General features: G+C 38.3%; 1 protein-coding gene across 1 annotated transcript; it reads right to left on the bottom strand.

Annotated features, from left to right (window-relative positions):
• Window positions 1-117: 117 nt before the first annotated feature.
• On the bottom strand, window positions 118-27,926 carry si:dkey-234i14.6 (uncharacterized). The gene is made up of 5 exons (XM_051690374.1): window positions 27,329-27,926; window positions 18,135-18,311; window positions 6,888-7,109; window positions 3,951-4,164; window positions 118-885 (listed from the first exon to the last, which is right to left on the bottom strand). The coding sequence occupies exons 1-5, from the start codon at window positions 27,809-27,811 to the stop codon at window positions 707-709; spliced, it is 1,275 nt and encodes a 424-aa protein (XP_051546334.1). The 5' UTR covers window positions 27,812-27,926; the 3' UTR covers window positions 118-706.

Below are 27,926 nucleotides of genomic sequence, written 5' to 3' on the forward strand. Positions count from 1 at the left end.
TGTTTCCTGTTCTTTCCGACAACAAAGCACTTGAACATGACATACTCGTAATTACCACTGTAGGAAGTAGGATAATTCCGATAGCACATGAAGGCAGCAAAAGAGATCCTTTCTCCATCTTTTTATCACGAAATCGCTGTTAAAGACCTCCACGGCTCTATCAAAGGAGAGAGTGTAGCGGACTGTTGCGTTATGCTATTTTGTGCTAAGCTTGTAGGTACACCTTGGTATATGGGCTCTGGTGTGTGTGTGTGTGTGTGAGAGTGAGTGAGTGAAATGATGACTCCAGGCAGACACATTACATAGGTTCTGCTCTGCCCAACATGCGTTTATGTTGTATTAACGGTAAATGCGTTAATCGCGATTAAGAAAAATAAACGTGTTAAGCTTTTTTAAATTAATCGCATGCGTTAACGCGTTAATTCTGACAGCTCTAATTAAAAAATAAAATACACACAAATGTTCCATGAACTATTTTTACCATCACATTACACTAATAAACTTCACAAATTAAATGCAAATATGCATACTCCAAATTCAAAACAACATTTGCTTATAAAAGCAATCACACACAATGTTCAATAACATCAGATAAATAACATTTTCAGATCACAGTTTGTAAGCATTACATTCTGCAAGTTCTTAATCATGTATCTCAAAGCATACACGCACAGATACTGCTCACTCAAACACGAATGTGCACGTGTCATTCAAACATTGCAGAGGCCAGTCCGGTTTGCTTGAAAGTCTCTGCCACGTGTCTGGAGTGCTGGATTTTGGCCGAGAGCGCCTCAAACACATCATTTTGGTCCAGTGCCGTGGCAGTTCTGTAAATGAACAATCCGAGCGACTCCAGTCCTCTCATGCCAAAGTTCACACCACAACCTATCACATAATCAACAAACGCATATTATATAACGGATTACTGACAAATAGTAGGCTATAGAGTATACAAAATGCAAGTTCATATGGTCTGAGAGGTAGTGTAAGAAATTGACTTTTACACTAAGGGGCAAAAATTGCCAGCTGAATTTGATTTTCATGTGCATTTTTTATGTTTACGAAGATTTGTTTTTTTAAACTTCTAAAAAAAATTACTGTGTCATCCTCTTTATTCAAACACTTTAATCAATTCATAAGGTTCTCAATTAGATTTAGAATATATTACCTCCTACCTATAAAATGAAATCAACATTTGTATAATGTATATCAATTTATACAACAGATAGTTCCGGTCCTCGAATCTGATTGGACAAGATACGTTCCAAGAGTGCTGATAAAGGAGTCATAACAGTATTAGGATGCTTTACTGTTTGTATCACTTCACTTGTGTTTGTTACATTCTAAACCAGAGTAATTAAAGAGATTTTTATTCAAAACTGTGAAATTACATATTTACTCCAAAAGATGGCGACGTGCTATCGGAATTATCATACAAGTTTACTTGGAAGATACACATAAACGCCCCCTCAAATCGTACTTAAGACTGGGAAACATAGAGATCATTTTGATACCTAACTTTGCAAGTTGGAAGGAGACCAGGGCTGCATTCCACTTCACTTTAAACTTGCTAACTTCCCTAAGCACTTGGGGGGAATCGCAGCTGCCGTTTTGGAAGTCCGTTTCACTTTTTGAAGTGGGCGAGGGAAGTTTCTGCTGACAGAGCCTGAACCCCTCGATTTTGACAGAGGGAGCAAGCCTACTCATATGTACCATCAGGCAGTTCCATCTCCCAAAAGGCAACTCGATTGTGACAACACAGCAGATCGCACTTAACCTACCCCCATCCCCACACAAATCTAGTGTATTATGAAAGGGAAAGTTGTTTACAGCTTTAAGTGAAGTTAGGTCAAATAAGCAGTTTAGAAGAGTTATACTGAGAAAAGATTGATATATAAAAGAAAAGATTGATATATAAGCCTCTGAAATCCCGACTAAACTTTACCTGAATCTGGGATTGCATCAATCTCCGAAGATGTTGTTTTCTCAGCTGCAAAAATCACCAAATAATTCCACAAAATGATCAGCCTTATTGCAAGAGCGACAACGGGCTTCATAGCCACTTTCAAGTGATCAAGGGATTAGGCTGTAACATTTAAACCCATTGCACGGGTTCCACCAGCGGGCAGTCACGTAAGCAATGACATACATCTGAGTCCATGAGACAGAGGGAATTCAGCAAGGGAAGGGCATCAAAATTTGAAGTGGAATGCAACATTACTGTTCATCACAGTGACAGACGCAGGTAATCACAAACGCTGAGTCTCTCTCTAGCTCTCTCTCATACATACACACACGTCCTTATTACTCCAGTAACTTGTTAGAAACAGCCCAAGCTGTTGTTACTATTAGTAACGGAGGTTTGGTTGCATTTTTCAAACTAACAATGGCAGATCCATGTCCATTGCGTAAAGAAAGTAGTTCCAAACACGAGAGTTTTGGGATGCTTTTTGGATTTTCCTTACTTATTTGTTTACTTTTTTGTTGAACTGTTGTATAAAAGCAATATCACGTGCACAGTCATGCTGTTTTGTCCTGCTGCATAACACCGACATGGCCATAACAGCTCGCTTGCACATGTGATATTGCTTTTTTATACAACAGTTAGTTCTGGTCCTCGAATCTGATTGAACGAGAGGCGTTCCAAGAGTGCTGATAGCTCAGGCCATTAGCACTGGGACACTTTAAGGTCTTTGCACACCAAACGCGATGAAATTCCCTGACCAATAAAATATGAGCTTTGGATCACATGTCAGGAGACGCTGCAGTTACCAAAACTAGCATAACTGGTGGCGCTAAAGCACAGAAAGCTGATTTGACAACCAATATTAAACGCTGAAGTAACTCAAGGAAGAAATCCTGAACCAGCAGTGAGAATGTGTATTTCATTTGCATCAAATGCCTTAAAAACTGAAGAAAAAATTAAATTAAATCTCATATGGGTTCTCTTAACATGTAAATGATATTGCTGCATCACTGTCTTGCATCCCGTTTAAAACAATGCTCTGATCTTATGTGGATTTTCTTTATAATGTATTTGAAAATGCTGCTTTTTTGCCTTTGCATTTAATCTTACCTGAGTTCTCTGATATCTCTAATATAATAAATATTGCGGCGTTTAAAAAAAAAAAAAAAAAATGTATTGCAGCATATTTTCCTTTGTATCACTTTTTAATAAACAACTCTATGGATAAGTGTTTAAGTGTTAAGTGCTTAAGTGTTTTTCTTCGCCAAATATTAATAATATTAATTCTATTGTGTGCCTTAATATACCTAAAATGTGGTGTTTTCTTCACAAAATGATGTAATCATTATAGCTGTGATATAGTTAACAGTCGTAAACAGCTATACTGTTGCTAACAGTAAAGTATCTAATAATGGGTCAGACTAAACATGGGTTTTGTTGGGATTTTGGGTTGGGATTTTGCTTTATTGTGTGTATTATATAGACTCTTGGGGTGTTTAGAAGTCTTCACATTTAATTTGTAACATGCAAGGTTTTGAGCAAATGTATAGCTGCAGCTTGTAGATAAATCTGTTTTCCTTTTTCGATCGGCTCGCTAGAGACCTCCCTTGCTTAATGTCTTTCGTATTTTGTTCTTCTTCTCATCTGTGATGGGCAGAAGGCAAACCAGCTGAAAGGTGCTTTGTGCCACCTACCGTACCAGGGTACAATTGCTTGTCGATTAGCGCCACCTATTTTAAAGGTGTATGATCAATTGCCTCACATTTAATGTGAAAGGGCCATTCGTCTGCAATTCGTTTTTCATTATCGTGTCGCCTCTGGTGTGCAAAGACTTTTACTGTTTGTATCACTCCACTTGTGTTCGTTGCATTTCAAACTAATGTGTAATAGTTATAAATCCAAGTCAAACATTTTTTTAAAGAGTTTTTAAAAAAGTATTTAGCCTAGAAGCATGTGGATGAGGACAAAAGTTTGCCCAACTCACCAGTGTCAAAGTTAAGCACTCTTGCAGCTTCTCCTTCCACAGTCACTGAAACATTATCTCCTTCAATGTAAGCAGCACTAACTCGTCTGTATGACAGCATGATCTCAAACAGCTTCCGACTGCACTGCATGTGATGTAGGGTGAGTTCACTCAGACGTGACTCAATGTCTGTCTTATATGCGTTGAAGGACTGATGGAAGATGTTCTTCATGATCTGAGAAAATAGAAGGAAAAGTCACAGTAAACTACATGTACAAACACAATATTCCGTAAACTAAACTTTACCTGTTCTGGAAAAAAAATTCTAAGTAGTTCTTGCAAAACTCGACACAGTGATGCTAGAGTGTTGTTGTGGGTGGTTGTCAAGGTATTGCTATGCATTTGGTTGGGTGTTCTTTTTTTTTTTAATCCCTTTTTTTCTCCCCAATTTGGAATGCCCAATTCCCACTACTTAGGTCCTCGTGGTGGCACGGTTACTCACCTCAATCCGGGTGGCGGAGGACAATTCTCAGTTGCCTCCGCTTCTGAGACCGTCAATCCGCTCATCTTATCACGTGGTTCGCTGTGCATGACACCACGGAGACTCACAGCATGTGGAGGCTCATGCTACTCTCTGAAATCCTTGCACAACTTACCACGTGCCCCATTGAGAGCGAGAACCACTAATCGCGACCACGAGGAGGTTACCCCATGTGACTCCACCCTCCCTAGCAACCGATTTGGTTGCTTAGGAGACCTGGCTGGAGTCACTCAACACACCCTGGATTCGAATTCGCAACTCCAGGGGTGGTAGTCAGTGTCAATACTCGCTGAGCTTCCCAGGCCCCCTTCTTTGAAGTATTGATTTCTCCTGCCACTGAAGTTAGACCTGACTCTGTCAAAAAGAGGTACATAAATGAGAACACTAATGTGCAGTTTATCAAGTTTATATCTTTGAAACCGAGTATATCCACAGACTGTGTTGATGATCTCCTCGATAACTTTTAACTCATAACTGGAGTCGCTCAGCATGCCCTGGATTCAAACTCGCGACTCCAGAGGTGGCCAGGCCCCTGGTAGGGTGTTCCGAGTTCTCTTCTTTTGTTTTTTTAGCACATTGCTTGCTATGTGCTTGCGTAGAATTTTCTGGTTGGCTACTCACTGGCTTAAGTCAAGAGCCCACCCCACGTCTCTATGATATTTTGATCCCTATATGACTGCGGTCTCTCCTTCAATGTAAGACTATGGGCTTTTTTACTCATTTTATCATCCACCAAGATTAAGTCTGATCATTTATAAAAGTAATAGCACATCTCCCCTCAACAAGCTGCACAATTTGAGGTATATTCATGTCAGTAGAACTGTCTGTAGTAATAGAATTTAAAGAACCATACATGGTCCAGTGATTCATCTGTTCCCCCACTCCACATCCTCACAGGGGTCTTTTCAAGCCCATTACATTTAGTCTCCCTCTACACATACAGACAATTATACTGTATCCTGGCTGTAACCAGGTAACAATATGCGTCTCTGTGAATTACATTTCATGTCACACTGACGGCTGTGTGCTACGACGTCACTGTCTAATAAAGTCTTGTCTCTTCTCTCTCTAGCTCTTATTCTCAGTTACTTTGGTAACACTTTACATTAATGTTCCTTTTTTTAGAGGATTCTAAAGGGGTTCATTAATGACTAATATTTCTTTTTCAAATGCGTTATAAATCATTGATATACGGTAATAACAACATGGATAAAAAGGGTGACTTTCATACAATACCTGCCAAATAATGAACTATATTACCTTACATGTCATAAATGCCTAATAACACATATTCAACAGTAGTAACTTATGAAAATGTACCTTAATGTACAGTGGACACATATGAAGCATTTATAAGTTGATGCCAACATATTAGAAACCCTGACATTAAGTTCACTGTGGTTTATTGGTCATCAGTCTTTATTATATGATAGATGCAGTGAATGCAGAACTGAAAAGTGTTTTTGCAGAGGACTTTAGGTAACTAGGACCAAGTAAAACCATTATTTTGACATCAACATGACAAGTAAAGTAACAACACAAGTGAGTCAAGACAAAACAGTAATTAAAATAACACAAGGCAGACTGTAGCAAAATGACATAATCCTTCCTTTTAATATCACAATAGTAGTCTATTTTTGCTGCATTGTGACAAAAATCATGAATTAGGGCATTTCATGCTTAAATAAGAGTATTTGTTAAGCATTTATAACATGCAAATTAAAATGCTCTCTATTTGTTAAGTATTGGATGAAAGTTGCCCTTTTCAAGCATGTTGCTAGAACTGCATATAAATGATTTATAAGGCAATGTGAATGACTTATTAGTCGTTTACAAACTATTAACACAGGGAACATTAATTTAAAGTGTTACTTTTACTTTCTTAACTCTTTGTTGCTTCTGTTTCTTTTCTATAACCCAAATTAATCAAACTTGCCAAAATGTAAAGCAAAAACAGAGCAAGAGTTGTAAAAACTTCAGTACCCGATACAGTCATCTACCAGTCTTACTTTTCCATTTCTTTTTCTACTTTATCCAATAAAAGCTCAATGTTAATTGAATATGACATATTGAATATAAGGTTTTCCTACATATAAGGTATAATCAATGGCTAGGTGTGCGATAAACAATTTTAATACCCAACATAAAGCAGAAGTTACTCAGAAAAGTTAACCACTACAAATTCCTAATTACTTCTCTAAAATAGTAATCAGACTACTTTACTTAAGACTTAGCTGAAAAACTTCTTTCTCTAAACGTGGAATGCAAAAGAAGTCACTATTTACCTCCATTAAACTTTTTTTCTATACAATGAAAGTTTCTGTTTTCCACGGAGGAAAGAAAGTAAAATGGGCTTTGAAGTTAAAATTGGATTAAGATCATGAGTTGAACAGATGAATGTGAGAAGAGTGTCTTACAGAAGAGTTGGCTGTGTGGCGCAGGAAATGCATCATTTTGGAGTCTGCACCTGAAGTGCAGGCCAGAGCCATGTAGCGGTTCCGGAATGTTCCATATATCTTCAGATGGAATCCTGGTTTTGCTGCAGGCTGGCTGGAGCTGTGTGGTTCTTTCGGAGTGTCAATACCATACGCTGATAGATCAAAGTATAAACTATGAGCTCGGATCTCTGGTGTGGGAACCTAAAACAGAGACACATTATTATTTTCTTGTTCATGCATAAGGGTGATTCTTCAATTAAGGCACTTTTGACTACTCGAAATCTTCAAATATGAAACTTCTTCAACCTGTTCTGTATTTCATCAATGGTTGGCTATACAATAGCATGTTTTGGAATAAAAATATGGTAATGACCTTTATAAATATTCGAGTAGATTTCTAATGTGGTGTAATGTCTAATGGAACTGATTCATTTGATGTTGTGTATAATGGTAATGATGTGTGATGGTAATGATGTGCTCCCAAGTCACTTCTTATTTCCATCAGAACCCAATAGAAACTATTTTGGAAGAACTCAACTGTTCTCTTAAAGGCTTTGAGTGATGGTAATGACAGGAGCATTGGGACATAAATTGTAAACATACAGTAAATACCAAATTGAAATTTTTTTTTCTTTTTTTTTTTTTTTTTTTTTTTGAACAAAGAGCAAAGTAGAACTTCCCAGATTTAAACTTTTTTTTATACATTTATTAAATATGGGAAGTTAAACAGTCTGTTTAGAAGACAAGCCCAAAACAATGAAATTCTGGCAAATTTCACCTATCAACACCATTTTTGATCATTTTCAGTTTTTTGTTTTGTTTTTTTAATAAAAAATATTTTCTTTTCCCAGATTTTCTTGACAGGCAGACAGTCCTCATCTGTGCGCATCGTCGGCGCATGCGCCTGAACATAGCACACATACGTTTGTTCAGCTGTCGAAATGGGGACATACCATATACTTCTATTGTTTTTATACTGTATAACACTAACTACTGTACTGTAAGTTTTATAAACTAACCCTAACCTACACCCTAAACCTAACCCTAACAGAAAACCTTTTGCATTATTAGAATAAAAAAAAAAAAAGAAACTTTTAATTTATGTATGGACTTTTTCCAAATAAGGACATCCCAAAATGTCCCCAAAGGGAGGTTTTGTCCGATTAAGCTCACTTCTGGCTACATATTTGTCCCCAAACTATAGCTAGGTAACTACACACACAGAAACACACAAATCAAAGAACAAAAAATTAAGACCCCATTTACACCAAGAATTAAGATGCGTTTCGGGTGTTCCGATCACAAGTGGTCAGCGCTAAATACAGGTGTAAACAGAGTGCAAAGCATTTTGTGATTTTATTTGTGCTTTCTTTTATGACTTTTGTGGTTTATTGTCATGTAGTAGCACAATGACATAGTTATTGATGTACTGTACACTCACTGAGAACATTATTAGGAACACTGGTTCTAATAAAGTTCCCGACATGGTCTTCTGCTGTTGTAGCCCATCCACCTCAAGGTTCGACATGTTGTGCATTCTGTTATTCTGCTCAATACAACTGTACAGAGCGGTTATCTGAGTTACCGTAGCCTTTCTGTCAGCTCAAACCATTCTGACCATTCTCTGTTGACCTCTCTCATCAACAAGGCATTTCAGTCCGCAGAACTGGCAATCGCTGGATATTTTTTGTTTTTCGCACCATTCTGAGTAAACTCTAGAGACTGTTGTGCGTGAAAATCCCAGGAGATCAGCGGTTACAGAAATACTCAAACCAGCCTGTCTGGCACCAACAATCATCCCACGGTCGAAATCACTGAGATCACTATTTTTCCTCATTCTGATGGTCCTGACCCGTATCTGAATGATTTTATACATTACACTGCTGCTACACAATTGGCTGGTTAGATAATCGCATGAATATGTAGGTGTACAGGTGTACCTAATAACGTGGTTGGTGAGTGTATATCCTCTCTGTGATATAACTTCCTGTTTCATGATTTTCTTGTCATATGACATGAAAAGTGTTTCCTGCTTGCTGAATATACTGTCCTGACTTTTATTGAGCAGACAACAATTTTTCAAATATTAATAGCCTAATATTATAAAACGAAACTACTTCACTGGTTATTTTTTTATTTAGAAAGTCAAAATTATAAAATATTTTTTCATGAATTACTGTACATACATAAAACAGGTTGATAGAGCAGCCTGTCAGTTGATGGAAGCTGACCTTGGTAATCTACAAAATGTTACCTTATCTATTCAAACAAAAAGCTGATTAACTAAAGAGAGAGAAAAACCTGTACAAATTGTTATTCTAAACCTAGGCAAATGTTAAACATTTGACGAAATGTACAAACGAAGACAAACTCACTCTGAATGAGTTGGTACACATTAACAACTGTATGCTATTGCAGTTACAGAAGAAGCCTGATAGCTTTTCTCTGGTTCAGCTGCATCAGGGTTTATTGCTGGAAGAAATAGACTATTATTATTCGTAATGTCTTAATTTCCTCACCCATATTCATAGTCTTATTCAGCCTTGAAAGACCCTGATGACCTCATGGCCACAGACTGTGTGCACTAACACTGTATTCATATTCAAGAACACAAACAAGATATTTCTGAGAAAAACAGCATGGAAGAACAAATGACGTTATAGAGATTTGATGATGTGGTAAGATATAATAAATGTAAGAGGAAGAGAGAAGTGACACAAAAATCCAGAAAGAACAATAAATAGAAATACTGATTCATGGTTTACTTTAAATAAGTTGAAAGACTTTAAAATTGTTAATGTTTTATTAATCAACATTTAACACTAAACACCTGCAATCAATTAATTCTTAATATTTTGACTGATAATGTGTAATACATCATATATTATATAGACATGTTCCAAAAGCAAGACAGGATAAGTCAACATAGCAGACAAGCCATTAAAAAGTTAAAAAAGGCAGCATTGCATTTATTATTTTATGTTTGGAGTCTAAAGTTCAGGTTCACCCTTGATAGCATCTTTGTGTTTTTCAATGGTAATGCTTCTTTTACACATCTATTGTTATTTGCTATTATTGCTGTAACTTTTATTATTTAACTGGTATTAAAGGTGCACTCAGTAACTTTTGCATTTGTGTCATCTTGGACTAACAGTGACACCTAGCGGCGTGGATGCAGCATAATTCAAAATCAATAGATTTTAGTTACAGATGCCATTGTAGAAATTTAGTATTCACCGTCAGCCATGATTAATTTAATCCAAGAGTCAAGGCGGTTATTGAGATTAAGCGAGTAGTATTTGGCTGGTCATGTGATTCTAACATGGCAGTCCCCATGTGCGGACCCTCTCCATGTAGAATAAAACAGCTTTTATAAGGTTACTGATATGACTGGAGTGTTCATCTCATGTGATTGCTCATGATTATATTCCTATGTTTCAAAATTAATATTCATTTCTTAAGGAGTAAATCTTTTTTAACGAGGAAAAAATTGCTGAGTGCACATTTAAAATGCTATTTAAACTATTGGCAAGATTTTTAAAAAGGCAACATTAGCAGTAGCCTTAACAATGTATAAAATAGCTATTTGGCCATTGGTTAACATTTTCTTCCCTGTCTCCAATTTCCTGCTTCCTGCTTCACTACTGTTCGGACTCATTTGCTCACTGCTCCACACTTTGCTCCCTTGCTTTTACATTTTAATCTCTAATTTTTATATCAGAAGTTCAGCACAGTGCTCAAAACGACATAATTTGGCACCCACTCTACAACCAGAGACTTTTGGGACTGATATTTTACTACAAAAAGGGAGTTTTTTCTGTGAAAGCGGTCTACCAGCCTCCTACAACTGGCAGTTTACATTCCAGAAAACGGACAGATGAGAAAGAAAATGCCTCCTTTCAGATCAAGCTCCACTTGCTGCACAAACTGCCATAGATTTCTACAAAAAATCACAGTTCTTGAAACAAAACTACTTGCAGTATTGCCAACCTTGACGAAATACACAGGAGAGTGTCACCGTGGACTCCCTCAGCCTACAGCTGGTGAGTCCTGTGAATCAAACGTTCCTCGCTATACAGAGCTTAGAAACCCCAGCAAAACAGATGGCAAAAGTGACTGATGAAAGTGAGAGCAAAAACCAATGGCATAAACGGGGAGCTAGACCCAAAGGTACTCAACATATCAGACAGTCACAATCATCGCATATTGCATCATCGCATCACATTGGCATCTTCCACTCCAGTTATGACTCGACTAACCAATACTGGTATTCTTCCACCCCCGATGCATCTTGAAAATAGATTTGAACCATTAGTGAATGTGGAGGAAGAAACCCCAAACATGATCAGGCTTAGTTCACAACAACCAGCAGCTAACACTACAGCCGGTAGGCGCTCAAGGTCGAGCAGGCAGCGGCATTCAGCTGAGACCACTGCCGAGCCCAGCACTCTGATAGTGGGGGACTCCATTATCAGAAACATTGGTAGCGGGTCTATAATAACTTGCTGGATTCCTCGAGCAATGGTTTCTGAGGAACTTATGAACATTTTGATGAACCATAAGACTGTGAATCGAGTTATTATACATGTGGGGGAAAATGATATTCAGAAAGAGCAGTCAGAACTCCTTAAGAGGGATTTCAATGAACTCTTTGAAACACTTGGAAGATTGAAAGTTCAGTCGTTCATCAGTGGACCACTCCCAGCCCGAGGATTTCTCTGTTGCTAAGTGTACACACTTGGCTGCATAAAACCTGCAACATGAGAGGATTGAACTACATTGGTAATTTCAATCTTTTCTGGAGTCAAAGAGAACTTTAAATTAGATGGCCTTCACCCAAACAAACTTGGTGCAAAAGTGCTAAAGGACAATATCTACTTCTCCCTCCTTCATCCTGCAACATGCTCAAATCCACTCAACCTGGATGGCACACAAACACCACTGCAGTGTTTGGATGACCACAGGATCATACTTCAGCACCTGGATGGACATTTGATCGACAAATCCCTCAATAACACGGCGAAGACACAACAACATGGGGCTGAGCCGCACACACAGAGCATACTACAGTCAGACTGTGACGACTTAAAAATGCTCCAAGATACAGGACCCAAGGATGATTTCCAGGAAAAAAGCCAAGGGAGCCAAGATAACAACAACATACATCAGTCTCCAGAAACACCAGAGCCACAGTCTTTGTCACCACACACCTTCTCCCTCTCGTTAACATCTCCACTTCTTTTTGATATTAAAATTTTTTATTGATTCGAAAAGCAGGATTACACAAACAGAACATACACACACAGAATCAATTTATAAAATGATATGTCCATCCCTCCCTAACCTTTTTTTACATACCTGTCAGTTATATCAATAACCGCCCCATCACCCAAAACAAAAAGTCCGGGACAGAACAGAATTTGAGTGCCCAGGACCTCGCAAACAAAATTCTCAACTAAAACTCCTGAATCCTAGGACAAGGCCAGAAAGCAAGGGTTATATATCCATCCTCCAACTGGCATTGCCAGCAGGTGGGTGTGTCTTTTAGACCAAGCCTATACAATCTAGAGGGGGTCCAATAGAATCTTTAATTGCATCAGATGCACCCTTGCATCTCTAGACTTGACATTTTTTTAGAATCCTAGCCCATACTCCCTCCTCCAATACCAAGTTTAAATCTTTCTCCCATAATCTCTTGATAGAAGTTAAAGCTCCGTCCCCCAGACTCTAAATTAACAGGGAGTAATACACCGATGCCTCATGACCTTTTCTAAAAGCAGTAATCACCTCTCCCAGAGTATCTGCCGCTTTAGGGGGGTGTATGCTACTCCCAAAAATAGTACAGAACAGGTGGCGCAGCTTTAAATACCTAAAGAACTGAGATCTGGGAATCCTAAAATGTTGAACCATATATTCAAAAGATCTCAACACTCCACTCTCATATAGGTCACTGAGTGTAGTAACCACCCTCACAATCCACTCTGACCAGCAGAAAGGGGACTTATTAATACGTAATGTTGGGTTCAGCCATATGTTCGAGGCAACATTTAAATAAATGTCAGAATTAAACAATGCAAATGCGAGATAACAGGGTGTGACTAAACTTTTCCAGTTAGTTTGATAGAAAGGTTTTGCAATGGCGGAATAGGGGCAAGAACTTCCAGTTCAATACAAAACCAGGGAGGGGCTCTCTCAGGTGGAAGCAACCAGTGAGCCAAATAATAAAACAAAATCTTGGGTAGGCCTAGCCCACCTTTGTCAATCGGTCTATGTAACTTATTAAAATGTAATCTAGGATGCTTACAATTCCAAATGAAGGACTTCACTATGCTATCAAACTGCTTGAAGTAAGAGTGGGGGACATCTACAGGGAGAGATTGTAACAGGTAGTTACATTTTGGAATACAATTCATTTTAATAACATTAACCTTCCCAATCATACATAAATGTAATGAAGCCCACCTGCCCACATAGCTCAAAAACCTTTTTATTAAAGGGTCAAAATTAGCTCTAACTAAATCAGACAAATTTGCTGTGCCCAAATGCCCAAATACTTAATACCCTGTTTGGGCCACTGGAAGGTGCCCGGCTGGAAAGCCGTTACTGGCCAGTATGCTGTCAGAGACAAAGCTTCAGATTTAGACCAATTGACTCTGTATTCCAAGAACTTAGAAAAGGAATTAGTAATTCTGTGGAGGCAAGGCATAGATCTAATGGGGTCGGAGACGAATAATAAAATATAATCTGTGTAAAGCAAAAGCTTATGCGCCACACCTCCCGCCACCACCCCTGGAAAATCACTTTCCCTTCTTATCATGGCTGCTAATGGTTCCAGGGCAAGACAGAACAATAATGGGGAAAGAGGGCAACCCTGCCAGGTGCCCCATCCAGAGTAAAATAATCTGAGATTAATCCATTTGTTTGTACCGCCGCTACCAGGTGTAACATCTCCACTTCTGAGCTTCTCTGAGAAAATGGTGGAACTAGTGTATGCTGGTAGAAAGCTCTCCCACTCCATTGCTGTGAGCCCCCAGATACCAACCAAAAAACTGCAGGCCCCTCTACCACCAAAGCCTGCAGGCCTAGCTCACCCTCCCTCAGAGAGAGCTCTCCAGCCGCTGCCACAACACAAGGGTACATCTCATCCTTCTGCTCTCGAAGAACAACAAACAACTGATAACAGCTCTAATTAATGTGTATCTGGTCCCCGCTACAGTAGCAGCAACACTCACAAATGTTTACAGAACAAGCGTGAACCAGCTGTGTCAGTAGCTTTTTCAACATCTGTTATGTTAAGTGATAGAAAGACTAAGGTTTTCTCAATACTTATGGCAAACCAATCTAATCTGTTGCATATTAGACATAAATCCAACATTATTGTGGGGCCAAAAACAGATACTGTCAAGTTAGCACTTTTAAACATCCGCTCACTAAAGAACAAGTCAATTTTAGTCAATGACCTCATCACCACAAACAACCTGGACTTAATGTTTTTAAATGAGACTTGGTAAGATAACAGCTGCAATGCAACAGTCCTCAATGAATTAGCCCCTCCAAACTTTACTTTTATGAGTGTCTGCAGAGCTGTTAGGAGAGGTGGAGGATTAGTGGCAATATTTAAAGATGTCTTTCAATGTAAGCAAGTGTCACTTGGTGATTACTTGACCTTTGAATATCTAAGTATTGTCCTAAAAGGTGCTTCACGCATTCTATTTATAATTATTTATAGGCCTCCAAAATACTCTCCTGGCTTTGTTGATGATTTTACAGAACTGTTATCAACAACTTCTTCTGAATTTGACTGTTTTGTTATTGCTGGGGATTTCAACATTCATATAGCTAATTCTGAATACAACACTGCCAAAGAACTCAAAACAGTTTTAAACACTTTTGATCTAACTCAACATGTAGATGGACCCACACACAATCGTGGACAAACTCTTGATCTGCTCATAAGCAAGGGTCTGAACATTTTGTCCACTATTATTAAGGCCGTTGCGCTATCTGACCATTTCTGTATTTTCTTTGAAGTATTTTATTTTATTTTATTATTATTATTATTATTATTTTATCCCCTTTTCTCCCAATTTGGAATGCCCAATTCCCTCTGCTTAGTAGGTCCTCATGGTGGCGTGGTTACCTCAATCCGGGTGGCGGAGGACAACTCTCAGTTGCCTCCGCTTCTGAGACCGCCAATCTGCACATCTTTATCACGTGGCTCACTGTGCATGACACCGCGGAGACTCACAGCACATGGAGGCTCATGCTACTCTCCGCGATCCACACACAACTTACCATGCGCCCCAATGAGAGCGAGAACCCCTAATCACGACTACGAGGAGGTTACCCCATATGACTCTGCCCTCCCTAGCAACCGGGCCAAATTGGTTGCTTAGGAGACCTGGCTGGAGTCACTCAGCACACCCTGGATTCGAACTCGCAACTCCAGTGGTGGTAGTCAGCGTCAGTACTCGCTGAGCTTCCCAGGTCCCCGTCTTTGAAGTATTGATTTCTGCCACTGAAGTTAGATCTGACTCTGTCAAAAAGAGGTACATAAATGAGAACACTAGTGTGCAATTTATCAAGTTTATATCTTTGAAACCGAGTATATCCACAGACTGTGTTGATGATCTCCTCGATAACTTTAACTCAAAAGTTAAAAATGCTATTGATGGCATTGCTCCTGTACAGGTCTGGATGATCACTGACAGGCATAAAGCACCTTGGAGAAATACAACAGCAGTGCAAAACATGAAAAGAAAATGCAGAAAAGCAGAACGAATGTGGTGGAAAACACAACTTTAAGTCCATTATAATATCTATAAAGACAGCCTTCATGCTTTCAATTTGGAATTAGGCACAGCTAGGCAGATTTTCTTCTCAAACATTATTAACAGCAATATAAACAACACCCGCACTCTTTTTGATACTGTAGAGAGACTAACAAACACCCCAACACAGGTTGCTTGTGGAATGCTTTCTGACAGAAAATGCAACGAGTCTGCATATTTTTCCATGAAAAAGATCAATGATATTAGAATGGCGATCAGCTCATCCTCATGTTGCACTGAGGTCAGACAGCACCCACCACAAAAACTTCAGAAATTAATCACTATGTCTGATTTTGAGGAAATTGATGGCAAAACCCTGGAAGAAATAGTACAGCATTTTAAAACTTCAACCTGCTGTCTTGACACACTCCCCACAACATTTTTCAAAAATGTGTTTAACCATCTGGAAAAAGATCTATTAGAAATTGTAAATGCGTCACTCCTTTCAGGCACATTTCCAAAGTCCTTGAAAACTGCATTTATCAAGCCCCTTCTTAAAAAGAACAATATAGATAGCTCAATATTGAACAACTACAGACCAATTTCAAATTTTCCTTTCATAGGCAAAATCAATTAAAATGTTTTTTTTTTTTCAATCAGCTGAACAAATTCTTAATCTCGAATGGCTACTTGGACAATTTACAATCTGGTTTTCGACCGCATCATAGCACAGAGACGGCACTCATAAAGATCCTTAATGATATTCAGCTAAATACTGATTCAGGCAAAATATCAGCGCTGGTATTATTAGACCTCAGTGCTGCTTTTGACACGGTTATAACCACAACATTCTCCTAGACAGATTGGAAAACTGGGTAGGGCTCTCTGGGATGGTCCTCAGCTGGTTCAGGTCATATCTAGAAGGTAGGGGTTACTATGTGAACATAGGCAACTATGAATCTGAGCTCAATTCTTGCACCGCTCCTGTTCAACCTGTATATGCTCCCACTAGGCCAAATTATGAAAAAGAACCTAATTGCATACCATAGATATGCAGACAATACGAAGATCTAACTAGCCCTATTGCCAAATAACTACAGCCCCATAGACTCTCTGTGCCAGTGCATTGATGAAATGAACAGTTGGATGTGCCAAAACTTGAGGTCATTCTATTTGGCAACAAAGGCAAAATTCTAAAGGTGAATACATAACTTGACTCCAAAGGCCTAAAGACAAAAAATCAAGTAAGAAATCTTGGTGTCATTTTGGAGTCAGACTTTAGTTTCAGTAGTCACATCAAAGCAATAACTAAATCAGCCTACTATCATCTAAAAAATATAGCCAGAATTAGATGTTTTGTGTCCAGTCAAGACTTAGAGAAACTTGTTCATGCATTCATCCACAATAGGGTAGACTACTGCAATGGACTCCTCACCTGTCTTCCCAAAAAGGCCATTAGACACCTGCAGCTTATTCAGAATGCGGCTGCCAGGATTCTCACCCAAACCAAAAAAAAAAAAAAACTGAGCATATTACTTCAGTCCTCATGTCTTTACACTGTCTTCCAGTTACATTTACAATTGATTTTGAAGTACTATTACTCGTTTATAAATCGCTCAATAGCCTAGGACCTAAATGCATTTCAGATATGCTTGCTGAATATAAACCTAACAGACCTCTCAGATCATTAGGTCAGTTAGACATACAGAGGGTTCACTCAAAACAAGGTGAGACAGCGTTTAGCTATTATGCCACCCGCAGCTGGAACTAGCTTCCAGAAGAGGTTAGAAGTGCCTCAACAGTAGCCACATTTAAATCCAGACTGAAAACAAGTCTGTTTAGCTGTGCATTTTCTGACTGAGCATTGTGCTTCACTGAATCATTTTGCTTTTGTCTTTCTTTCATTTTAATTATTCTATTTTATTCTTTTTATTTTATTTTTATATAACTTTTTCTCAGTGTGTGTGTAAACAATTTTTGGTTATCCTCTGTTTAATCAGGGAAGGTTAACAACAGTTATGGATGGTGTTAACAACTTAATATTCTTTTTATTATTATATATTTGAATCATTAAAAAAAAATCACATTTATTTTATTACTTTTTATTCTTATTTCATATTCTTAATTGTTTTTAATTTTTTTATGTATCTTGTATTTTCTTTAAAATGTATATGTAAAGCATTTTTAATTGCCATTGTGTATGAAATGTGCTATATAAATAAACTTGCCTTGCCTACAAGGACTAGGTGACATCAGCTGAAACAGAATGTTGTTTCAGAGGCAGAGCATTTCTATTCATTCAAATAATTGTGAGTCATGCAAAAAGAACAAAAAAGAACATGTATTAAGAAATTAAATAGGGTCAACTTTGATCTTTGATTTCATGTTGACATTAAATAACAATTAAATGCATGCATATAGCCAGATTAGTTTATCAAGACTGTATGTAACTCACCTGTCTCTGGTCCAGTCTTTCTATAGTGGCATTGGCTCCATAAGCACGACATGATTCTACAATGTAATCAGCACTGATGCCCAGAACAGAACACGAATCACCACATGAGCCATCTGCAACTACAATGACCCGTGGCCACTCCCCCATCGGGATCCTCCTCAGGTACTCTTCACTAAACTGGATAATTACCACAAGAGAGATGTTTAGGTTAGAAGGGTCAGCATGAAGGTTATAACTGGGTATGGTTTTGAATTAGAGTTCCACATTTGTTTTGGCTGATTAAACTAAACTCTAACATATATACTGTATATACAGTATTGTGCAAAAGTTTTAGGCACTTGTGACAAATGTTGCATAGCGAGGATGTCTTCAAAAATAATGCCATAAATAGTTTTTATTTATCAATTAACATCAAACAAAGTCCAGTAAACATAAAAAGCTAAATCAATATTCAGTGTGACCACCTTTGCATTCAAAACAGCCCCAATTCTCCAAGGTACACCTGGACACAGTTTTTCTTGGTTGTTGGCAGATAGAATGTTCCAAGCTTCTTGGAGAATTCGCCACAGTTCTTCTATATATTTAGACTGTCTCAGTTGCTTCTGTCTCTTTATGTAATCCCAGACTGACATGATGTTTAGTGGGGGGCTCTGTGGGGGCCATGACATCTGTTGCAGGGCTCCCTGTTCTTCTGTTCTAATCATTTCTATTTGCAAAAGTAATGTTTGTGAGTCTAAAAATGTATTTTTCCTATTGACAGCTGAAAATATAAATAACCATCTAAGACAAATGTTTCTGTGAAACATCTTAAGTGCCTAAAACTTTGCACAGTACTGTATATATATATATATATAATTTGCAATGTCTAGAAATAAAATTTTTGTCTTTGCAAGAACAGCACTGTATATGGAAACTAGATTTATTTATATTTTCTGAAGAAAATGTGAGTGGTGTTCCTGCAATAGTGTGTATTGGGTGGTTGCCAGGGCATTGCAATGCAGTGGCTTGCTTAGAAGGGGGGCAGCAGGGGCATGAGCCTTTTTCATTCACAAATCTAAAGGTGACTTTCTGGTCGTCCAAAAAAAGTGGAGAAATTTTAATAATAAAAATAAAATAATTAGATGAAACAAAATTTAAATCTCTTAAGGAATATTCCAAGTTCAAAAGTTTAGCTCAATCGACAGCATTTGTGGCACAATATTGATTACCACAAAAAATTCTTTTGACTTGCCCCTCCTTTTCTTTAAAAAAAAAAAAAAGCAAAAATCTGTAGTTCATTCCCTCATGAAAGACGTTAAGTACATAGTCATGTACCTTTGTCTTCTGTCAAATTTTCAAATACTTTTTTGCTTCAACTAAAAGTTTATAAAGTTGTGATTCACCTCGGAGCTTACACTTCTTTTGTGAAGGGATTTATTAAATCCCTGTGGAAGAAAAGAATACCAAAAATACTTCCGAAACCAAGAGTGCAAAAAGTGTGCACTGTTGCACTCTATATCCACAGAATTCTAAAAATACCTAATTTCTCAAAGAACAATTCAAAAAGTGACATGGCAGATCTCATGAGCATTAATCATTAATTAGCAGAGACAGGGTGACTGGTAAAGATTCTTGTTTGTCATTGATGTGTGTCATCCTCCAAGCAGCAGGACATTTTTATTTAACCAGACTGACAGTTTGTCACCCAAAATAGCTCAAAATGAAATCAAACTCAAGTCTTGTTATTTTCATTGGATGTGAGCTTGTCTAGGGATGTGGATGTGTCTAGCTAGTATATCAGAGAGGTGGCATTAATGGACAGGCCTGAATGTCTGAGACAAATCCATTAACATAAACTCTGAGTATATGGCTGTGTTCAGAATGGAATAAAGGCGTACTTGCTGCATATTGCACAGTATATACTGATAAGGCCAAATATTTTTATTTAATAATATGTGAAAGAGTGTATGTCATGTAATGATAAACATTTCAAACATTATTTTGCTATATCACTGTCACATGACCTCTTTACGTGCATGTTTCTTTCAGCGAGTGGTATCCAGTTATCATCTAATAAATACATTTTTTAAATCAATTTGGTTTAAAAATGTCTCGGCAGTTTGGTCAGACAATGGTTTTTTAACTTTTGGTTAAAAGTTATGGTGCATAAAGCAATGCACTTAATTTTACATTGGTCATGTCTTGATGATAATTGCTGTGCTGCGATACTTGCAAGATTTGTTTTTGCAGCCCCCAATATGGTTAGAGGTGGATATGGTGGTGTTAGGGTTGGAGATTGGATTGTTTTGGGATTATTGTTGGTTTAACAGTAGGGTTAGGGTTGGGTTAGAGTAAAGGCTGACTTGATTAAAATAAAGTCAAGCGCATAGTGTCCTCTATTGCACACTGATGAGCCAAAACATTGCCAACCCGCCGAGGCATGGACTCTACAAGACTGTAGTATCTGGCACCAAGACATTAGCAGCAGATCCTTCAAGTCCTGTAAGTTGCGGGGTGGAGCTGCCGTGGATCAGACGTGTTGGTCCAGCACATCCCACAGATGTTCAAATGGATTGAGATCTGGGGAATTTGGAGGCCAGGGCAACACCTTGAACTCTTCATTATGTTCCTCAAACCATTCCCGAGCAGTGTTAGTAGAGCGCATTATCCTGCTGAAAGAGGCCACTGCCAGCAGGGAATACTACTGCCATGAAGGGGTGTACCTGGTCTGCAACAATGTTTAGGTAGGTGGTACATGTCAAATTGACATCTACATGAATGGTTGGACCCAGGGTTTCCCAGCAGAACATTGCCCAGAGCATCACACTCCCTCCACCGGCTTGTAGTCTTCCCACAGTGCATTCTGGTGCCATCACTTCCTAAGGTAAAAGGTGCACACGTACACAGCAATCCACGTGATGTGAAAGAAAACGGGACTCATCGGACCAGGCGAGCTTCTTCCACTGCTCCGAGGTCCAGTTCAGACGCTCACGTACCAATTGTAGGTGCTTTCGACGGTGGACGGGGGTCATCATGGGCACTCTGACCGGTCTGCGGCTACACAGCCCCATACACAGCAGGGTGTGATGCATTGTGTTGTGACAAATTCCTCCCGTAACCATCATTAAAATTTTCTGTGACTTGTGCCACAGCAGACCTTCTGTCATTTCGGACCAGACTGGATAGCCTTCGTTTCGCTCGCGCATCAATGAGCCTTGGGTGCCCAACACCCTGTCGCCAGTTTGTGGTTTGTCCCTCCTCAGACCACTGTCTGTAGGTACTTACCACTGCTGACCGGGAGCACCCCACAAGCCTTGCCGTTTCAGAGATGCTCTGACCCAATCATCTGGCCATAACAATTTGGCCCTTGTCAAAGTCACTCAGGTCTTTACTTCTGCCCATTTCTCCTGCATTCAACATGATTTTTCACTTACCATCTAATCTACCCAGACCTTGGCATGTGGCCTTGTTAGGAGATTATCAACCATCAACATTATTCGCTTCACCTGTGAGTTGGGCTGTCACCAATTGGGGCTGTCCCGAACCCTAACCCCTAAATTTCAACTTATGAAAATGATATTGATATAATATTTGCATTTCATTCCATTGTTGTTTTTAAAAATATATTTTTTATTTTTTAAAAAGTGAAGTTCAAAAAAAATATTTCTTTTATATTTTCTTTGTAAATCATGAAAATGTATGTTAAAAAATGTGTCCCGCATTTTCATGTCACTACCGAAACAGTGTATGTTTTAGTCCATTGGCTGAGACTGATTTTAACCACACCCCTACATTTTTGATCAGGAAATATTCCTGTGTCCCTCTATCTCATTGCTACATGGTGAGTAGATAGTTCCCATCATTTTGAGGTAAATGTGTTCACAATTCTGAAAATCTGTGTGCAACTTTAAGGAACGTTACTACCAAACACCTTTTTTCTGCAATTAAGTAAACTTTTTTGGGTGTTATTCCATATAATTTAATTTTTATGTGTGTACAACTGTTCAGAACTGTGCTAGCTAATCATGTGCTGATTAACATCTTTGAGCTAAAATTGTCACTATCAAAACAGTCACGACCGAAACATGTGGTGAAGTTTCGGCTGTGACATTGTTTTGGTAGTGAAAAAAGGGAACACTTAATCCTTTGTAATCCCTGGGGGAAATAAACAAAATTTTAGTACAGTTATGCAAATCATTAGTATTTTAGTATGTTTTAGTAGTGTTTTAGTATGTGAGCTAAAATTTTGTAATGTGATGTGGTTTAAATTCCAGCTGAAATATAACACTTACTTAAGGGTGCAGTCCGCGATACTAGCGAAGGGTTGTTAGGTTGTTGTCAGTAATGTTAATTTCTATGGTTTACTTAACAGGGAGAATGACATAAAACACAAACATGCCTAAACAAAATGGAAAAACTAGAGCAGAGAGACTGAGAGAATACAGACAAAGGTTGAGGGATGACCCAGTGAAGTACCAGGAATACTTAAGAAAAGAAAGAGAAAGAAATAAGAAACGAAGGGAAGAAGGAAATTTGAAGAGTATCAGTGAATTATCTGACAGGGAGCAATGACGTCAGAAAAGCATGAACAGCAAAAACACAGGATGATGGTGAAAAGACAACAAGAGGTGGAGACATTTTGCAGGGCTTCCACACCACCTAGCACTTCCAGTGAGGGTGATCAGACACCAGTGCACATACACACTGGGGGAAAAAAGGATAAAAAGAGCAAAAACCAGTAACTATAGAAAATGTCATAAGTTAGAACACTCACTCACAGAGAAGCAAGGAAAAAAGTATCCTGAAATTAATGTTTTATGCAAGCACACACATAAACACTCACTCACACACACACACACACACACACACAAACGTTCAGTGGTTCTGAAGATTTATCTGAATAACTCAAAAGCAAAATGTTGGTGACATTGTTCATATGTTATATATCTGAGATGTAGAAATGGACAATCAGTTAGGAAGAACTCTCCTCAAGACCCAAAGTATAGAATAGCTCTTCAGCTAGGTGGTCTTATCAGATATTTACTGTCAGATGTGCGTCTGCTATATGTGCTGGCTGCATATGTGCAACATAGTTAGTTATTTGTGTTAACATAAAATGTTGACAGTCTGATTCAGCCGTGGTCACTACCAAAACATTACTGTCACTACCGAAAATGTGCAGTCACGACCGAAACATGGGATGTTTTGTCAAAAATAAAGTATATTGAATTATCAACTAGGATGTTATGATAGTGTTTGGTTCAATGTATATTCAAACTAATGAATCCTTAACTTTGAAATCAGTATGATCAACTTTATGCCTTTGAGACTGGATTCAAAATACAACAAATCTCATAAATTACATTTGAAATATTGTTAAAATTGTAATTGTTATTGATTTACCTGTGAAAACTTTTTAATAAAATAGCAAAAAAATATATTTACGAGGTAGATGTAAACAAAATCTTAATAGGTCAATATAACCCTTCTTATTAAATTATATATGATTGTGTTTCAGTAGTGACAAATTTGGGGAGAGGAAAAATATTCCAAAACTTTTTGAAAATACAATATGAGAATTAACTGCACAATTACTAGAAATGTGTACCTTGGATATTATACAATTTGCATACATACACAATTTGTGGAAAAAGACACATTTTTTTCAAGATGTTTCCAACTCTGACTTTGAACCAATTCTGTAGAATGGCCCATATATTATATACATATTGTATAGATAGATAGATAGATATTGATATATTGATATATATATATATATATATAGATAGATAGATAGATAGATAGATATAGATATAGATATATAGATATATAGATATATATATAGATATATGTATATATATATAGAGAGAGAGAGAGAGAGAGATGATGATGGATCATTATAATAGGTCTCACCCAAATCTGTGGCAGTCAGAGTAAGACTGCAGAGGAGCCCAGTATTGATAAGATTTCCAAAATAACCCAAACAAACGTCTGCTGTGACTTAAAAATAAACCATTTACAGCATGCAGCAGCCCATAAAAGAAACAGCACTTTTATAGCAAATGCTGTTGGCCATCACAACAGACCCAGATAGAAGAGCAAGAAAGAAAACAGAAGGTCGACAGAAAGGGACCAGATAGTAGAAGTGAATCTTTAACAGTGGTTCATGGTTGTTTCTTATCAGAATGGCTCCAACTGCACCGCTTATATATAATCATTCCGAGCAATACAGACACCAGACAATTTAATAAATTAATCAAATAAATAACTGAATGCCCTAAAACAACACTGTGGCTCTCTGGTGTAATCAAAACAACCTGGTCTCACAGAGTCATGTTACTATACTTACATTTTTGTACAATTATTTTTACGTGGCTCGTTGTATATGTATTGCGGCAGTTTCCTACACTAGATGCGTTACAACAACAATTACTTTTATTCACTTTCACACAAATCACAAGTAAAATGGCAGATTATCAGTTTATAAACACTTGCATTACATAACCAACTACATTTACAAGCTTGTTTAAACACAATCAAATTGTGCATTAGCTCAACTGAGTGTTGCAATAGTGATGCAAAGGACAGGGTATGATTCCCAATGACCATGCAAGATGACACGTGAGCAGAAAGTGTCATAAGCACCACAAAATTACATGTTAGTTTCAACAATTGCACTTTTTTATGTCACTGTGGCAGCGGGGGCGTGGTCAAGCATCTCTCCGGAGAGAGAGAAAGCGGTAAGGGCACTTACACCTGAGCTAAATTATGTCTAACACCTGTCTCTATTTTCAGTGAGCACGGGAGAGCGGCTTAAAAGAACCACACCGCCAGCAGTCGGGGAGAGAGACTGGCGCAAGAAAGGCCACGACGCTGCATTCTATTGTATTATTAGTGTAATGAACTGGAAGTGTTTGAGTAAATGTTTGTCTGTGAAGCTGACGAGTGTGGAATTGTAAGCGTCAGGGTGCATGATTAAAACCCCTACCTGAACCAGGAAATCTTGCTTCTCACCTCCTCCTTTCCACTAAGAAGTGTTACAGTCACATTTGCTTTTTATGACACTATCGATTAGGTTTATGTTTAAGGTTTAGGGTAGGGAGGTAGGTTTTATTTATTTAAAACTCGGGAGAGCACTGAAGGAATATTCCAGGTCCAATACAAGTTAAGATCAATCGACAGCATTTGTGGCATAATGTTGATTACAATATTTTTTTTTTCAATTTGTCCCCCTTAAAAGCTCAAATCTGGGTTACACTGAAGCACTTACAATGGAAGCGAATGAGGCCAATCCGTAAACGTTAAAATACTCACCGTTTCAAAAGTATAGACACAAGACGTAAACAATATGCGACGCAACAGCTTGAGGCTGTCTACACCGGGCGCATCAACACAAACGTTCTAAATCGTTTATTTGTGATGTTGGCAGTAGTAGCTTCTTATTGATAGTATGTGTGAACAGGACATTTGGTACATTTACTAGTAAAGGCAACTCAACGATTTTCCTGTAATTGACCTGGTTGCATGTGTGAACAGGGCTCATGATAAACAGCATCACTGATTATAATGGGTTCTATTGCTTTTGATGCTCCCGCATCCGGTGTAGACAGGGTGTGAGTGTTAACAGTTGTGCTTGACATGAACAGTTTAATATATTCAGATGCAATGTGTTGGATGTGCATTAAGTGTAACCCCTGAAATTTATTTTTATAATGTTGTAGACCTTGTTCGCTCTCTTCAGATTGAGTTTCAATAATGGCTGAAATTAAGGGGCTGCACACTGTTAGCCAAATAGAACAGTGGGTGTTTACGTTGACGTTTTAATGAGACGCTTATGGCAAAACTGAGCATTTCAGACAGAGGTCCAGAGACAAGAGTGGAAAATGAACATACATTACTAAATTATTACTGTTTTAATGCTACAAAAAAACCATTACTAACATTATCAGTGGACCTCAGGGAAGATGATACAATTATTTTAAAAAAAGCACTTCATGACCCCTTTCAAATTTTCATGAGATCAGGCTGTATCAAAACATTCCTCTGTTGGTTTGTCTGGTTGTCCGTTGAGACCGACACCGCAACACTGGTTGGCCATTCTAATTCCTTTTATGTAATAGTTATCTGTCAAGCTGGCTCATGGTTATAGAAATGTGTTTTCGCTTGTATATTCATACAATAGCCGCTCTCTATAAAAAGATAACATTTTTAATTCAGAGAGGCATTGAGGAAATGTCAGGAGCCACACAGCAGAAAGCATATGATGGTCAATATATTGGCATACTTTATGTTTCCAGGAAATTTGGTTGTATTGGATGGATTTTAACTGGTGAAGGTCATTTTCTGCAAATGAACAGCAGCTTTATTGAGCTCCTTGTCTACTCGGCTCTCTGACGTTGACAGAACTTTTAGGATGATGTCCTCCAATTGCTAATCTGACTGAGCTAGCAGTTCCACAGAAAGAAGCATTATGCTATCTTCCTAAAGCCTATTCCTCTGCTTTGTGGGATCAAATAAAGCACACAAATTTGCTTCAATTTGCTTCTAAATTAACTAGTTTGATTCAAGTCAGGAATGTAATTTAACACCACTGAATGAATCTAAATACATTAGGTTACATCAGCTAAATTAATTTTAAGTGTTAGATCAGGTAGAAATAGATCCTCAAAGTATCAGTTGCAGGCTCCTGAGATGATGGTGGCTTCAAGAAATTTCAAAAGGGATTTCAAAAGCATGGAAAGACATTAAAACATATTTTAACCACTTTTAATCTCTTAAAATGAGAATGTGCACTTGAAATTACTAAAAGTCAAATTGGTCAATTAAAAACGCAAAAGTTAAAGAAAAAATCATTACAAACAGACAAAGCAAGAAATGTCATCTACCTTCGGTAGTTTGTTAGACAGCTGTGTGCAGTCTGCTGACTGAAGTAAAGACCTGCTCAGACTGTTATATTGAGTAATTATTATAATAATTAGCCCCTATTAATAGTGTGGACGTGAAGATAAGACTGAGTCATTACAGAACTAAATAACCCACAGGTAATGAAAATATAGATCATTTTAATAAATAAATACTTTAATAAAGTAAAATTTCTATTAAAATAAATAAATAAATAAAAACGACTACAAAATAAAATGACATAAAAAAAAAAAATAACTTTTGCACGTGGTTTTGCAAGAAATGCTGTAAACAGAGAAACTGCAAGCACGTACCTTTGTACCCAAATGGACTTTCACATCAACCTTTTGCTTCTTCTGCTCCAGGATGCTCAGCAAATACTCTTGAAACACTCCGATTTTGGTGAAGAAGTGCTCGTTGTGCCAGCACCCTTCCATGTTGTCGAAATCCACCCCCAGGTCCAGCAGGAAGCGGACGCTGCGGGGATCCAGCGCGATCTGTTGGGGTCTGCAGAGCAGCGCGCTCCGGTAGCGCTCATCCAGCACCGTCAACTTCAGCACCTTCCCGGAGCGGACAGCGACCAGCGCCGCGGTCAGTCCGATCGGACCTGAGCCAACGATCAAAACTGAGATTCGAGCTCGCCATTGGCGGATTCCGTCCAGGCTCACCTTCACCACCACGTAGACCAGCACTGCGAGTAAAGTACTTAGCGCGGTGTCATACGCCAGCGTCCGGTACTGCTCCTCCATGCTGCCGTTAAAGCGATCTACTTTGCTGTCCAAGTTCACCGCGTCCATGTCGCGATTATTTGAAGAAATAAAGAATAAGCTTCACTTGCTGATGAGCTTTGCCATCTCCGGTTGCCACGTTACACGTGGAGAAGTGAAGTGAACAGTGGTTTAAACGCTCTCT

This window comes from Myxocyprinus asiaticus, chromosome 46 (assembly GCF_019703515.2).
Source record: "Myxocyprinus asiaticus isolate MX2 ecotype Aquarium Trade chromosome 46, UBuf_Myxa_2, whole genome shotgun sequence".
In the NCBI taxonomy this organism is placed as follows: domain Eukaryota; kingdom Metazoa; phylum Chordata; class Actinopteri; order Cypriniformes; family Catostomidae; genus Myxocyprinus; species Myxocyprinus asiaticus.

Coding starts and splice junctions, on each gene's coding strand:
- si:dkey-234i14.6 (XM_051690374.1), bottom strand. CDS start 27,811: ATGGACGCGGTGAACTTGGACAGCAAAGTAGATCGCTTTAACGGCAGC. Junction 7,110..18,134: donor AAAGACTGGACCAGAGACAG/GTGAGTTACATA, acceptor TCTCTGTTTTAG/GTTCCCACACCAGAGATCCG. Junction 4,165..6,887: donor GCCACACAGCCAACTCTTCT/GTAAGACACTCT, acceptor CTATTTTCTCAG/ATCATGAAGAACATCTTCCA.